This window comes from Peromyscus leucopus, chromosome 15, assembly GCF_004664715.2.
Source record: "Peromyscus leucopus breed LL Stock chromosome 15, UCI_PerLeu_2.1, whole genome shotgun sequence".
NCBI lineage: Eukaryota > Metazoa > Chordata > Mammalia > Rodentia > Cricetidae > Peromyscus > Peromyscus leucopus.
This window is the reverse complement of record NC_051076.1, coordinates 44,476,234-44,493,704: the sequence shown is the minus strand read 5'-3', so window position 1 is coordinate 44,493,704 and position 17,471 is coordinate 44,476,234. Positions and strand designations below refer to the sequence as shown.

Here is a 17,471-nt window from a genome sequence, read left to right as displayed (position 1 = left end):
TATTGAGAATCATGTTTTTCTACACTCAAGTGATTTTTATGTAAATTAGTAAAACTTGAAAAAAAAGTTGTCTAGTAATATTCAGAATGTGTAGTCATTTACTCAAAATAGCTGGGTCATGCAATTTTCTTCATGAAACACTTTCCCCTTAGCCCATTATGATGGAGTTCCTTCAATGAGTTTCTCTTTTGAACGGAAGCTGATATTTTGTTAACATATTTTGGGCAATGTATATTCACATTTATTTTTATTAAATCCTTAAAAGCCTGTCTTTACATCTTCACAGAAATCTACAAGTGATTGCTTTCAGTACTTTTAAAATTTAATAGCTCACCTAGGGACACAGTCCTAGAAAACTGTGATTAAAATATTATAAAAACTTTTCCACATCGTATGAGTCCTAATCCTACTATCTCAGTCATCACCATTTCCATCTGCTTCATATACACACGTTATTTTCCTGTTTTAGATGAGGAATATGAATCCAGGAGATGAGATATTTGCACAATAAAAAAGAGGCACAGGATTTGAATCCAAATTGAGATTTATTCACACTTTAGATTCAGTGCCATATCATCACATCTCATGATTAAAGGGGTGAACCGGAGAGAAGGTGACGCTATAAGAGAGAGGTCATGAAGTGTAGCTGAGATTCCTACATATCTCCCAGGAACCTGGAAGTCCAGCTCTTGTATACAGCCTGTGAGGACGGTATTCTTACAACCCTGTGATCTCAGTTTGCACACAAGATTCAGTAGCTAAGTTTGGTATAATCTAGATGCATTCAATGAAAATTGATGAAGGCTGTAGCAATTTTGCAACTGAAGAAATAAAGACATGGGAAGGAAAGAAGACCAAGTAGACATCCAGACTTGACTCTGCCACTGTTCTTCAGTACAGGACTTTCTACCAAGAAAATTGGCTATAGTTTAATTCTTTATTATAGTCAGTTACACAGCTTCGGCTGAATACAGAAATAAAGGAGAATAGTCTACTATGAACTCCTCTGAGATTGACTTACTGTTTATGAGAACTACTGTATTTTCTAACCTACTTATAAAAATGATCACATAGTCTTGTCAAGTTTGCCTTCCAGATAAATCTATACTCTTTCCTATTATGTTTTTATCTCCAACAACAAAGATAAAGATCTCAAAGCTGTTCTCCATTCTCCTGCTGATATTAACAATACCAAAATACTTGCAAAATATGAAAATATCTGCATGATTTATATCACAGTGCTAAACCAGTATGTTTCATTCTGAAATATTTTAGCTTTGCTTGCTTTTTTTTTTTTTTTATAAAATATGACTGATTTTTTCATGACCTGTTTCTTTAGTCAGTGATTAACTCTACAAATCTATCCTATACCTTTGCATGTGGTTATAATCTCTCATTTCTACAATGGCAATAATTAACTTTAAGTGTGTTTTATTATTATATGGTCTCATTTATAATTGTGGAGTTTTGTTACAGGTCAATTACTTCTGTCTTCTTGAATTTATTATGTGAACAGATACTCAAAATTTCTGTTTGATAAATAAACCTACTATCATATGCATTACCTTTTATGTGTAATTGAAAGTCAATAAGTATTTGGACTTAGCAACTTAGTTGGTAAATAAAACAAAACATTGAAATGTCCTGAGACATTTGCATTAGAAACAATGGATGGTAAATAATAAGACAGTGGCTATATATGTACACACACACACACACACACACACACACACACACACACCTTGATTTCAATGAAATTTGTCATGTTTCGATAATACTTTGGAGTCATTTGAAACAATCTAACCATTACTTGAAAAGGAACCATAATTTTATTTACATTTTATTTAGAATAATTAGATGTGTAAAATTTTAAAAGCTATAAAAGTTTTATATCCTAAAATAATAATTGCATTATTTGCCTAAATTATTACTGATGATGTTTAGTTTGGAAGAAAAGCTTAGGAAAATAAACAGAACAGTTTTGTTAAAATTATTAATTATAACTGAGTTCAGCTGTACTCTTTTTCATTTTAAATTTTTATTTTATTTCATATATATAGATGTTTTTCCCTGTACATATGATTATGCACCACATGTGTGCCTGGCACCCTTGAGTGCTAGAAGAGGTCATTAGATTTCATGGAACAGAAGTTACATTTGTGATCTGTCTTGGTGCTGGGAATTGAACCCAGGTTCCCTACAAGAGCATTGAGTGCTTGTAGTCACTGAGTGAATAATTCAGTTACTTAGCTACAGTTTTAAGAGCGTCTTTTCATTAGCTATTTTTACTAATGTTATCTTAAAGTAGCCACTGCTAATTAGATTTGTAAGTAAGGAAAACTACTGGCTTTTGAAGGAGGACTGCAATAAAATATGTTTTTTAGGGTTGCTTTCAAAACCTTTTAGGAAATGACACATTAATCAACCTGACAAATCATATATACTACCTTTCCAATTTTCCAGAATTATATATTGATTTTTAGGTGGTGACTTGGAAATGAGTGGGAAAGGATCTCCACAGGAGTTAAAGTTTTCCACCCGCTGTGAATTCCAAACCACACATAAGTGGTTCTTGTGTCTGTTAGTGTTATACCAACCTAGTAATAACTGCAGTAGTTAATGTCCATCTAAGAGTTGAGCTTTTGTGTCCTAGATTTTATCAATGTATTTGCAGTCCATGTAATTCATTCTCTGCCTATAAGGACTACCACTTTTCTCTCAGCACAAATCCTAATGTTGGATCAGAAACTGAAGTAACTCTAGCAGTTGTCAGTATTTTACCACTATAGGAAAGATCACTGGTGCTGTGAGCTAATTTGTGCCATTACTAGTTTAATGTAGCTTCCTGTTTGCCCACTACTTATGAATTAACACTTTTTGCTTCATGTTACAAAATTTCAAGGCATCTTTATGAACTTTAACATGTAAATTATTTAAATACCAGTTACAATTAATACTAGACTAGTTAGGGTCCAGTCTTTGTATTGATCTACTGGAAGTTAAGCCAAACACAAATGAACCTCTCCACAGCAGAAATACCATCTAAGGGCTCATTGAAAACATTTTGGTACTAGTGTGAGGATCTGAGTTTGTGTTTCCAGCCCCCAAGTCAAAGCTGGCCATGATTAGAACCCTAAAGCTGATGGGGAAGTGACACACAGATTCTCTGGCTTAGTTGGCTAACCAGTCTAGCCAAAACAGTGAGCTCCAGTTTCAGTGAGAGTCTCTGCCTCAAAAATGGACATGGGTAATCACTCGGTGTGCCCTTCCCTGGGGAAGACTGTCTCTCTGCTCTGCTTTCCTTGGCTGTCTAGTGATGTTGAGGCCTTGTGGACTTTTCTCTGTCCACTTCAGCCTGTATGAAAGAAGAAGCCACAAACTTGAAGGAGAGCAGGGAGGGAGGGGTATAGGATATGATTTGGAGGAAGGAAAGGGAAGGGTGAAAGGTTGTAATTATATCGTAATTTCAAAAATAAATAAAATCAAACATTAAAGTGGAATATTTAGATAGTAACATACCTGGAAGTCAATGCCTGGTCTTTATATACATAGCGCAGTGAATCTACACATAACACATGCATGCAAATAAGCACCATCACACATGTGAACACAATAAAAATTAAAAATAAACACTGTTAAAAGAGATATGATCAGAATAATTCTAAATTTCACCTTGAGACCCTTTGTATTTTAGTGATCTTTAAGTTGCATGGGTGGAACCTGGTCACTTCATAAATAGCTCTGGTCCATTTTCACACAAAGGCAAGTCACACCCCCTTTTGAACACAGGGCATTCCTACATTCTCTAAGGCAGAATTCTCAGACATCAAAATTGAAAACTGCTTGTATTCCACTGGTTAGATAGTTTTCTTTCATATACATTAATTTATAAAATATGCCAGTGTTGAATATATTTATATATTGGGGCCTACTGACATTTTCTATCTGGAAAGAGAAATGATTAGCTTACTCTTTAGGTAGGGTTGGCTCTGTTTCTAACTGGGAACAGCCAGTGTGGGCTGCAACCTCCCTGTTCTCAAATACTTGACTCACCTCTTTTGGTGCGTCAGCGACAATGAATTCAGAATAAATCATCTTGGCTTTGGTAGCAATCTTTTCTCTACTTTCAGTTTTCTTGAAGTCTTCACAGGCAAGCCAGAACTCAACATTCTCCTCACTGAATTCTGATTTTAGAAATGTTCGGAAAGCATCCAAACCAGCTACAAAATATTTAAGAAAGCATTGCATCATCTAGAAGACACTAACATTCCCCAAATAAGTCCATTGCATCCAATGAGCATCTACTGAATGTTCGGTAGGCAAATATTTAATCATCCAGCCTAAAGTAATATTGACATGTTATCAATTCCAAATTAGAAAACAGGTTTTAGGAGTAATCACAGGTCCAAAATATTTTCATTTATACTTTAAAAATCAACTTCACTAACTATGAATTTCTATTTCTAGAAATATTCTATTTTCTATTCTATATTCTATTTCACTATGATTTCTATTTCTAGATATCACATGTTTCAGAGACTGTCTTGATGACTACTGGATAGGAAGGCCCATGGGCCACTGAACTGCTTAGCTCAAGTTAATTATGTTATAATAACCAGGGAAAGAATATGTTTCTTTTCTATAAGCTTTTGAGACATAATTTGAAGCTGAGAGAAAAAGGTATATTGGCTTGGGCTCAGAGGAGAAGAGTCAATGCTGACCTTAAATGGTTTGTGGTGACTACATTTGACAAATCTGATCTTTAAGCCAAGAAAGTAACTGTGGTGGTATTGTGTTCCCCAAAATATTGTGTACCTTAATAAACTTATCTGGGGTCAGAGAACAGAAATGCCACTAGTTAAGCAGTGATAGCACACACCTTTAATCCTAGCATTCCAGAGATAGAAATCCCTCTCGATCTCTGTGAGTTTAAGGCCACACTGGAAAAAGCCAAGCATGGTGACACATGCCTTTAATCCCAGAAAGCCAGCCTTTAACCCCAGAGAGTGGTGGTAGAAAGCAGAAAGATATATATAAGGCGTGAGGACCAGAAACTAGAAGCATTTGGCTGGTTAAGCATGTGGCTGGTTAAGCTTCAGGCTTTCCAGCAGCAGTTCAGCTGAGAGCCATTAGGATGAGGACAGAGAAGCTTCCAGTCTGAGGAAACAAGACCAGCTGAGAAGTTGACCAGGTGAGGTTAGCTGTGGCTTGTTCTGTCTCTCTGATCTACCAGCATGGACCCCAATAACTGGCCTCGGGTTTGATTTTATTAATAAGAACTTTTAAGATTCCTGCTACAAGTAACTGGCAAGATATTTTGTGGTGAATGTTTATTCTCCTTTTCTTTTTTTGGTGGACAATTTTACTTCTGAAAGTCAAATAAGGGGGCTTTCCCTAATGTTGCTTTAAGTGATGTACTGAATGTGAAATGTCTCATATTCTGCCTTACAGTCAGATTTTCTTGTGAGCGTGCATTTCTCTGGCAACTTTGCAGTAGGTTTTGTGTCGGGGTTCACTTATTTGTGGGCTCATTTCCTTTTACTTGACTAGGACATGTATTTATAGAGAAAAAAATCAATAACCCCAGTTACATCTTCAACCTATAATGCCCTACATCTTGTCCCCCTTATTACTATACATCCATTAAAACATGAGCCACAAGTCATTGCTTTGATAGATATTTAAATCCTTGGATTGCTGCTTAGGTTTCTACTTTGCTGCACTACCCATTGAAATGTGCCTTCCAGAATTCTGTTGTGAAATATCCACAGCTAATTGTAAAAGGTGGTTCTTGCTCAATGTTTCGAGCTAACTATGGTTGAGAGTGTGCCTCTGGCTATGGGCCATGTTCGAAAGATTATGTTCAGATCTCTTATTTTGACTAGACTGTTCTGGTATCTTAAGGTCATGATATTCAGTTTTTGAGTTTGCATTTGAGAAGATATGCTTGTAAGTGAGGTTTTATGTCTGATAAGGAACATGTTCTTCAGGCCTTTTGTCACTCAAGAATTTGCCTTCCAAAACACTGGTGGTTTTCCCCTCATCAGCCACTAGGGTCCCTTTTGCACATACGGCAGGCTGAGTTACCCCCTTATGTCTCATCCTCTGGAAGAAGGAAGCTTATGGAAATACAGGGGATTGAAAGATTGACTGGAAAAAAGAGAATATGAAAGGATAGGACCTGTCAAATTTTTATAGGTTGCTACAGATGGGAAACAAATGTGAAATTTAACAATAAAATAAGGCACAGCTTTTTAGAACAAAATCTCAAGTGTCTAAAACACTAAATAAAAGTGGCGTGATGTTTTTCTCATGTGAAGTAATGTAAAAGTGAAAATTCATTGTAAAATGACAAGATACTAATCAAAATTCTTAGAATAAATGTTAGAGAGTATGGTTGTTATTAATGAATGAAAATTATTATTAACTATATGAAAATTAAATTAACTGTGCACTAAGCTTGTCTGCCATAAATTTAGACATTAAAATTTGTAGTAAAAGGCAAAATTTTCTCTGAAAATCCAAACCATGATGCACTTTTGAAATCCAAACATGTTAGATATAGTATTCTTTAATAAAGAAAGAATACTTTGATTCTTGCCTGACAATATTTTATGTTTATCATTAGGGCATATGAAGCTTTTCTCCTCAAGGGATGTGTGAATGCCACATAGAGAGATGGATGTTAGAAATCAAGAAATGGTCTTGTTTTCTGCTGCTCTTCAGTTTCTAGGAAGGCCTACTCTCTGAAACAAGCATTCCTTCCACACCTTAATTGCATTCAAGGCACAAAATAATTAATTCTGGGGTCAGGATTCTCTGTCCTGTATTCAGTATTTCATTGATTTGCTCTTCTGTTCTAGACACATTTTAATCTGAAAACATTCCAGATAAGTCTGGACTAACATATTACATGCAATAAAATCGATTCTTGAGGGCAGTGTGCAGGATGGAATGACTTCATCTATTTAGAAGTCATAGAGGACATTAAATGGAATAGTTAGACATTAGGAATAGAAAGCTAACAGGAAAGCCAAGTCTACATAGAGGCAAAGTTGGCAAAAATGTTTAAGTAGTTTGCTAGGGTTACAGATAAAGTATACCACTATTAATTATCTTGTTTTTATAAAAGCCACATCAAATAGTCATTTAGATAAAAATCTATGGCTTTGGTCTTTTATTTGAGTATCTATTGTTTGGGGTTTCTTGCTCTTTTGTGGGGGCCCACAACCCAGCTCCCAAATAAACCAAACTCGGAGGCTTATTCTTAATTGTGAGTGCTCCACCTTAGCTTGGCTTAGTTTCTAGCCAGCTTTTCTTAATTTATGTCATCTACCTTTTGTCTCTGGACATTCCCCATTTGCTTACTTCTGTAAATCTTGCTCTTACTCTGTGTTTTGCTGTGTAGCTGGGTGGCTGGTTCCTGGAGTCATCCTCCTTCTCTGGCTGCTTGATCTTTCCCCATCTTCTGCTATATATACTATCTGCTTGGCAGCCCCACCTATCCTTTCTCCTGCCTTGCTATTGGCCAGTTCTTTATCAGATCATCATCAAGTGTTTTACACAGGCAGAGTGACACAGTTTCACAGAGTTAAACAAATGCAACATAAACAAAAGCAACACACTTTAAAATCATATTTGCCAGCAAGAATTAAATCAATGCCCAGGAAGTGTGCATATGAGAGGAATTGTCTCCATTTCAGGACCATTGCCAGCTCTGTTCTGCATAGTTTTTGTACAAAAATAATTTTTTCTGCAGTCCCCACGTGACAACCAGAAGAGGACTCTAAGAGAGACTTAGGAAACTTGGCTTTTTCCTTTGGTTACACACTGAAGAACACAAGAAACTGCCCATTCTAACTTAGAAAATCTGTTTTATATCCACAACATCAATGTCTTTAGCTGTACTTGAGCTGTAAGTGGATTGTTTCACAAACTGCTTTAGAGCTTAGTCAATAAAGACAAAATATTCAGTGTATCTTAATGTATTTAATTCAATCTAACTTTAATTGTAAATAAAAGCAGTGCAAAATGTGCCAGGCTTTATTATTTTAAGCTTTTCTGATACTTTATTACTTTGAAACAGAAATGTCATTTGGTAAATACAATGAATACTATAAATATGCTCTATCTTGTCTTTGTACTCCCAAATTTTCCTCTCTGGATGACCTTGATGTACTGCAAAGCAGATAGTTTATAATAAAAAAAAAAGCCAGAAAGCGTGGAAAACTTTGTGACTATTTTGTGTGCAAAATTTAATGTCAATATCAAAATGTTTTATATGATTGGTCACAATTGCTATATTGAACCCTGCTCTTAGATATCAGAACATATGCATTAATAAAAAAAATGACATGTTTTTGTATTCACTAAAAAATAAAGACCATTTAGTTGAAACCCACTAATAAATTTCTATTTTAGCTCATGAGTTTGAAATTAAGTGATTAATTTACATTTCCTGCTGTTGACAGTTTGCATATTTTTTTCATTTGTATTAATGGCAAACAGCAATCAAATACATCAAATGACAGGCTAAGAAAATGGCAAGCTTTTTGCTTATCATTTATAATTAAATTTTCCTTGTACTCATAACCGAACTTTTGACAAACTTAATGTAAGCTCAAACAAAATCTGTTTAGACTCTGGGCCCTTAAATTCCTATTCTTCAAATGATGATCAATATCAAACTTCATGAAATATTTGTCCTTTTTCAAGGTTTAATGAATTATGTGTAATTACCATCTTTAAAATGCACTATTGCTTGAATCTTACCTTGGTTAGCTAAGAGGGAGTCCATATTTTCAGACCACGCCAGTGATTCCGTAGTTGGAGACCTGTAGAAACAGCATCTACCCTTGACAATAGCATTGTGATCTTTTTCTTTGATAACTTATAGTAATACTTAAGCTGAACATTGTATTTGAATTACATCATTAAAATGAGCCAATCATGAAACAGGAGAATGTCAGTAAAAATCATATCATATTTTTCTAATGTGTTAAAGTCATAGCAACATAATGTGGAATATAATTTGTTATCAGAAAACTATTTATCAATCTAGCCAAAGGTGTTTGTATTTGTGAACAATAAAATTAATGGCACACGAGACATATTCATTCTGTGAAGCAACTATAAATTTTTCTGATCATAATATTAATTATGGGTCGCTTTGTTTTGAAAAATTCTCCTGATTAAAACAAAAATGAATGATTATTTTTAAGTTTTCATGGCATACAAATTTCCCTGTTTAATAATTGTGAGTATTTAGAAAGTAAAGAAAGGCTTTAAAAATTCTAAGAATGACGATATGGAAAATGTTTGATTTTAGTATTTTGCTGTGTTTTCCCCATTCTGAATCAGATTTTATTCTCCTTATGCTGGTAGATCAGTTCTGGACTGATTTATATAAATGTAGGAATCTATTCAGGGAGTATGATGTATTTTTTTCAAAGCAGTAAAATATTTATGGACTGAAGTTTTCTGAGGAAGGTATGCTTTGGGGGATATTATGTAAAATAATAAATCAGCTTTAAGATATAATCTTTGTGAGATACAAATATATCATTTATTATTTCTCTTAACAGATAAATATCTTGATGAAACCAGTCTCTAACCACAGGAAGCCATTCCTGGCCAAAGAGTTTGATTATGTAGTGGTGATGTACAAAAGGACAAAGGGCAAGCTAATTTAAATCATATATTAAAACAATTGACAATAAAATAGAGATAGCCTCACATCTAGCTATCGTTATAAAATATTGTGTTGCATATCAAGATGATAATCCTAAATATGGTTTTGTGAAGTGCTTATTTTTTTTTATGGTCCTTTGTTTATAATTTACTGCAACTTTTATATGCCTTTTAAAGGATTGACTATGTTCCCCCACTGTTTGAATACTAGTTGTATTTTTGTGTAATAATAAGAGGATTGAGGAAGAGAGGCTACTGGGCATTCATTTTTCTCTCCTAAATTATTGGCATCTTCTATCTCAAATTTCCTTCCTAAGTTGTGTACCACAAACCTCAATCTTTCCTTTAACTTACTAACGAAGGCACAAGTTGTCGAGGAGACTTTTGCAATAGTGATCTCTAATTGAAATGGGCATTTAAAAAGATTTGCATTGTTTAGTTTTCATTGTTCATAAATTAAGTATTAGTCTTAATCCTAGATTTAATTTCACACTGAAGTGCATTTGAGCATTTACCACCTGTTACTTCACTAAGATTATGTTGAATCACATGGCTCTCATACTAAGTTTTGTTGGAATTCTGAAAGTATTTATTTGTACTTTAAATGTACAAGGTCATTTAAAATGCACTTGTACAAAAACATTCACTTGCAGACTGGAATGTGATGGTTGATGTAATATTTAAATGTTTAGAAACTCAATACTGTGGAGTATATGGTAATACATAGGGCAGAGGGGAGCTGGGCCTTAAAGGGCATCTTTCTAAATGAGAAGGGGCCATCAGGTAAAACAGAGAAACAGCGAATCCATTCCAGTACAGAAGTCTACTTCTCCGTTCCTATGTAGGTTCCTTAATAACAAATGAAAGCTGTTATTTTCTAGCACTCAGACGAGTGTGGCTAGGCTAAGAGATTAATGATCAAATCTCGATAAGGGCTGATAAGATCACCGATGGAAAGGAGATGTGACTTTCAGGATGCTTTGAGAATACAAAGAATAAACTTGTTCAAAAGTGTAGACAAATTGTTCAAGCTCCACATCCTACAGAGTGATACTGGCAAAGGAATCAGAAACAGAGTGTCACAGCGTGCCTGGAGAACCACAGAACGTCAGGGCCTGACTGTCAACCCCGAGGGAAATGAGGACAAAGGAACACAGCCTGTAGGTTGAGCCAGAATTTGATTAAGCTAAAGGCAAAAGTCAGGTCCCATGAAGACCCATTTGGAAACGAAAGAGTCTGAGCATGGAGATGTTTTCAATAAGCAGAAGCCCTTCCTATTGTTTGCATGATTGTGCAAAAACAGGAAAAACAGATGAAAAAAAAAAAAAGTCCAGAAACTAGTATGGAACTAAGGACAAAAGCAAGAGTGTTTTGAATTACAGAGATGTACTTAAGTACTCTGTATTCTGTATATACGCACATAGAAAGTTAGGCACCCTACAATTAGAGTTGCTGGAGTATTCTACTATAAATTCCGGTCAAGAAATGTTGACTTTACTCTAAAGGGGTAAGCCGCTTTTCTGCTCTCCGAAGGGATACCCCGGTGGCTTGCAAAGATGCTGGGAATGCTTACCTTGCGACCTGTTCTCACCTAGAAGATACAGTTTTGAATATTTATTGTACTGAAAGGAATGGAAGTAGTGGAGTGCTTCCTTTTCAGGAATTAGGTTATTATGCATCTATTTTAACAATTAATCTTTCCTACCACTAAAAATTTTTAAATTTGGGTTTAAATTTGTAATCTTTGGGAGAACAAGTTTTGATATTTAGAAACAAACTGAAAGCTAATATTTATCAGAACAATAAAATGCGCAACCGTACTTTGTTTATATGTTATTGCATTAAGCATGTCACATACCTTTGATCAGTTAACCCTGACAATAACAGTGTATTAAATTCCTCTGTTACTAATGACTAAAAGGGGTTATAAATGCTAGTGACTTGTACAATATCACAAATAGTAGTGGGTAGAGTTAATATTTAGACACAGATTTGTTTAAGATACTAACTCTTTTAAAACTTTTTCCCCAAATGCATAAGTCAACACATATATGCTCATTTTGAAGCACATGTAGTAGAATAGTTTTCCTGCAGTAGAATGTCACATACTTCTCCCAGACTTTAAACAATAGTTAAATTGGGGCAATTGGTTACTCAGTAGAAAGTCTATGCAATATGTTATAAAAGCTTGTAAATTATACAATAAATGTAGAAAATTTCTTAGGTTTGATGTGCATGGAAAATATAATTGTATGTTTTATAAAATGCAGCTATAGAAATATCTGTAAAATCCATTAAATAATAATTAGATGATAAGAAAATGGCAACTAATTTAAAACTGTACAGGCTTCATTGATTTCCTTTTTACTTGTATGTTATCTGAAATAAATGGACACTATGCCATTTGCTCATTACTACTTTTCTCCCTTTCATTTTATATTATGTGTTGATTATATCCTTAATGGAGGTTATATGTGGCTCTTTTCCTGTGTGTGTGTGTGTGTGTGTGTGTGTGTGTGTGTGTGTGTGTGTGTGTATGAGAGAGAGAACTTCATAGAATTCTGGTGTATAATCAGAGTAACTTTCCATGTGTGTATGGTTTGCCAGAAAATTCACTGTGTATCTGGAGCCAAAACTGCACTTAGTATTTCATGGGGTTTTGGCTGATTTCCTGTCTGTTTTCTTCATTAACCAAGTGGCATCCAGGCCGGCAGGACCCATATTACATGTCCAGAGAAGAGCCAGACCAGATGGGAACTGCGTGAAAGCTACCAGTTATCTTGCTAATTGTGCCAGCTAGAACCAGTTGTATTGCATTAAAAAATGTGGAATCCAACAACTTAGCTGTTCACACTCAATTAGCAGTGTGCTGGAGAATGGAAAATTCAAGCAAGGAGTTCATGTGCCCGAGGAAGTGACAGCTGCTTCCTTCCCCAGCACTTAATATCCATGTAAAAGTTTCTTAATAAGTACTGTGATAATGAATAATTTTTACAAAGATCATATACGTTTTATTTCTAACTCACTATTTTAAAAAAACTTGATGAAAAGAAAGATCAATGATCTGTCTACTTTCACATTTTTTATCTAGCAAACAGAATTTAGAACCAAAGCAAGTCACACATTGTTGACATATTTTAGAGAGAAAGAAAGAAAAAAGAATCAATAGAGAAAAGCAAAAAAAAAAAATTAGGATGAAAGGCAACAATTAACATTTTGATCATAAATGAAGGTAGCAAGTCATAGAGACTACTGAAGACTCAGGTGCTTCATTTATACATCTTCTGAGAGGAAAAGAGCTTTAAACAGCAACTCACTTCACTGGCATTTTGCGTCCCACTGTCTGCCTGTCACAGATGATGCAGTTTCTCTTTCTGACTGATCTTCAAGCTGAAGGTAACATGACAGCAGGAACATTACAATTAGTATGCAAATACCTGTCTCTGGGTTACAAGTTGGCATTTTTTTTAAGTCGTGCTAGTCTTAGCTTTTATCATTTTGTTAAGTTTTCTCTGGTCAAAACATTTTACTTCCAAGGAACAAATAATTCTTTGAATAAATGTGACATTTCTCTGAGTCAGGCATAAAATATAACGATCCCATTAGAATAATAATTCTGCTAGTTTACTTGCTAATTTTCATATGCATTCATTGCTATGCAACTAGTATTCTCAAGATGTTCAATATTATATTATAACATGCACTTGATAGTCACCTTTATTGTGTTTAAAGATCGTTCATTTCCCTTCATTTTTTGATTTTGCAAGGCAGGCTGTATCTTTTAGCACACGTAAACAGCCACTTAAATTAAAAAAAATTTTACCTGTATATAAACATGTTCTAGTAAATGCCTTATACTGTTACCCTCAACTTGTTCAGCTGCTCATAGCTTAATAACATGTTTATCTCTAATATTTTAGACTATGAATCTTATATAATGTATGTCCATATAACTTAATTCAACACTGATGCTTAAAATAATAATGCCAATATATTTATCAAAATAAAGTATATATGTCGGTGCTTTAGTAAACGGTGTTTGGCAACCCTATGTATACTTTGCCAAGCTTTGATTGTAACAGTATTATAGATAGGCTTTCTTTAAACTTGGAGTTGGAACATCCCTATTTGTTTGCTCTACAAAAATTCCCACTACATGAATGGCCTTGGAGTATTGAGAATAATGGAAATAAAAGCAATGACCTAAACAATCAGGGTGTCATTAAGCAGTGAAATCATCAATTAACTCAATTCATTTTGTTAGTTCAAGCACCATTAAGTAATGTTTTTATGATATGCAAAAACTGAATCATTAAACATGTTTTGACTTTTTGTTTTGCTGATTGGGGATAATACAACACTGAGTTTATAATGTATGTTTGAAGTTATTTTCAAAATACATTGTATTAGAAAATAAGTTTAAAATTTAGATGTTTTCTTGGTAAAGTCAGTCAAAATATATAAGAAATAGGAGGCAGAAATAAGATCTTTTTTTACTGAAACTCCAAGACAAAATTAAAATCCATGCTTAGAGTTTAATGAAATTATTTCTTTTCTCATAAATCCTTCTGGAAGTAGTAATCACAATTTGTTTAATTATGACTTCCCATTCCCTTTAAAAATCTCAGTTCATTATTCAGGATTTTTTTTTTTTTTTGGTTTGTTTTTGTTTTCAAGACAGGGTCTCTCTGTGCAGCCTTGGCTGGCCTGGAATTTGCTCTGTAGACCAGGCATCGTACTACCTAGCTAATATGAATATGTTATTTTACATAGCAAAGGGACCCAGTGTAATTATCTGGGATCATTTCAGAGGAATGGTAGGAGGGATTGAGTGTGTAGGAGGATGTGTGTGAATGGAACATAGGACCAATGCAGTAAGAGAAGTATCCAAGAGCAAAGAAATTCAAATGGCATCTAGACTGAACAAAGGTTTAAGAACAGATGCTTTCCTCAGAGAATCTAGGAGTCTATCCTACTAATACTTTTAATTTAACTCAACGGGTCTAACTTTGGCCTATGGTTCCCAGGACTTGACACTTACATATTTGGGTTATTTTAAACCATGAAGTGTACAGTCGGTTCTCATAGCAGCAGTAGGCATTTGTTATAGCCTGGGAACTCCACTCCTTAAAGTCCTTAAAAAAAGATTGGCATATAATAAAATGAGTATAAATTTAGAGAGTAGACCAATGAGTTTATAAATAAATGTGACTTTTGAAAGTTTGATCCAGTAATTTTGACCTCTTTGTGCCTCATTTTGATGAAATCAAATGATATCTATCTCCAAGATTCTGTTAGGAAAGTAATGAGAGATATGCTAAGTCAGTATGTTTGGTTGTTACTATAGATATATGATTGTTTTATTTCTTTTCCCTAAATTTAATGTTCACAGAACCATTGTTAAGATGATATAGAAAAGGAGATTTTTGGTAATAGTTCGCCATACTGAAATTACTTGATGCTTCTGTGTGGAGAAAGGAAATATATAGTCCAAATTCTTAGAGTGTTTAGCACTCTAAGTGTCTTGGAGATACTGGATTTTATATGATGAGTTTGAAGTTGATAATTTTGGAAATTAACATGGTTAAGATATATGTGGAATAAAAGGGAAGATTACAAGAGTCAATAAAAGCAAATGTAAGTGAACATTATCTGTAAGTATACAGGCTTATCTATCAATTAAAATAATTTAGAAATCAGAAGAAATCAGCAGAATCAGAGTTTTGTGTTTTGGCTTAGGGATTAAACAAGACTGACTATACTCGTACATCCCATTTTTATGCTTCAGAATGGCATGGTTTAGAGAACTGAACTCCATTTAATTGCCTACTTTAATAAGCAGCATAGTTCTGTCTTAAAATTTGAACAAAAAATGTGAAAGTGAAAAAGTCTCGTGCAGGGACTCAGGGATAAAAGGACAAGGTCTGAAGGGTGGGAGGGAAAGAGTCCTGAGTCCAAGACAATGGGAGGGGTTAAAGGAATGGATTCTGCTCCTTGTAGCCTGGGAAAATGGGGCTGTCACTCATGATTGTGATGAAGGCAAAACATGTTTAGGAAAGTAAATGTATGGAGAGAAGTTTAGAGATACATAGAATGTTTACGAATGTTTGATTAATTTTCCTACCAAATGTTGCAGCACTTTCACAGGATACTCAGAGGTAACAAAATGATTTTTAAATTTACAAGAAACTTCCTATTAAACAGATACATTACTCCATTTGTTCCTCATTTTTTTACAGGAGAAAAAGTTAATAAATATATTAATTTAACATATTAACTTATTATATTAATAATTTATAATTAATAATTAAATATTTTATAATTAATAATTTTAATATATTAATATAATATATTAAGTTAATAAATATATTAATTTGTGTAGTATCATTTCAATGGGAAATTATCCTTTTAACCTGATGTAGCTGCTGGAAAAAAAGTTCTTAGTTTTAAAACTATTTCTGAACTAGATGAATGGCATTCAGGGGAGAATGTCATGAGTGATTTGGGGGGGAAGATCTCAATAGTTAAAACAATGGAAGTTTTAAACTAATTAAGAGCTAAAATATTTTGTACATATATGTGTCAGAAACTAGGCATTATCTGATTGATAATTATTCTATGAACCAGGCAACATTTCAAAGTTCATTTTATATATTAGCAAACCAAGACTCTTCAAGGACAACATCTAAAGGGTTTGTAGACAATAGTATGGGTGGAACAAGTTTAACCATGCAAGTTAATAGCACAGTGATCCTGACACCATTTAGCTTTGCTGTAGTTTTATAATCTCATCGTCTCATAATATCTGCTATTAATTGAACTCAAATTTGAAATTTTCCTTAATATTGTTGAATACTCTAAATTACACACACACACACACACACACACACACACACACACACAGAGCAATTTAATTGACTTCCTCTCATCTACTTTTCAAATATCTACATTGCCATTTTATATATGCAGCATCTGTTTAACTCTTCTCTTGAGGTAACTTTCCCTTTCTTTAAACTCTCTGGTAAAGAGCTTAATATTCAATGCAAAAATATGCAAAGCAAGGTAATAGTCATGGGAATATTCACAAAGCTAAATAATATAATATTAAAAGAAGTTTGTAATTAGACTGTTTGCATCCTTGGCCAAAATAACTATGTTAACTTTCTTGTGGTTCAACTTTTTGCAATGAAATTTTGATAAACTGAAAAGAGCAACTCTCTGTAAACTATTATAATAATATATTTAATATTGTATAATACTTAGAAGAAGCTGATTAGATTCTCTTTATATTTTAAGGTTTCAGTCCCTAACATTAAAGGAATAGACACAGATTGAAATGCACACAAATAGAAGGACACACACACACACACACACACACACACACACACACACAGGATTACATCCCAATATACTTAAAGTGCTGAATATGGCCTGTTTTACTACTTTATAAGATAATGACTCTAATTTTTTTATTATATAATTTAGAACAAAATATATATGCCATGGCATAAGTTATTGCTTATTTTATTTTCTTACTGCAATCAAACATTTTCCAGATAGATAACTTACCCTATCTTATGTACTAGTTTTGACCCCAATGAAAAATGAATGATCCAAAAAAATTTTTCTCAGCCAATTACCATTTTCCTACAATACATTAGATTATTTTCACATATTTTGTTCATGACCAGTAATCTCCCTTTATACAATAATTTTGATTTCACATTTTATCTTTTAAAAATGTATATAAAATTAAATTTTCTAGAGTAGCAAAGGCAATA

The 17,471-nt window shown here is 33.8% G+C and overlaps 1 protein-coding gene across 1 annotated transcript in view; it reads right to left on the bottom strand.

Annotated features, from left to right (window-relative positions):
• Rgs21 (regulator of G protein signaling 21) overlaps positions 1 to 17,471 on the bottom strand; it is a 44,992-nt gene that overhangs the window by 10,461 nt on the left and 17,060 nt on the right. The window contains exons 2-4 of the mRNA XM_028884626.1: positions 13,008 to 13,080; positions 8,773 to 8,849; positions 4,054 to 4,220 (exon numbers count right to left, since the gene is read on the bottom strand). Of these exons, the coding sequence (XP_028740459.1) occupies positions 4,054 to 4,220; positions 8,773 to 8,849; positions 13,008 to 13,018 (255 nt within the window). The 5' untranslated portion in view covers positions 13,019 to 13,080. The remainder of the gene's footprint in view (positions 1 to 4,053; positions 4,221 to 8,772; positions 8,850 to 13,007; positions 13,081 to 17,471) is intronic.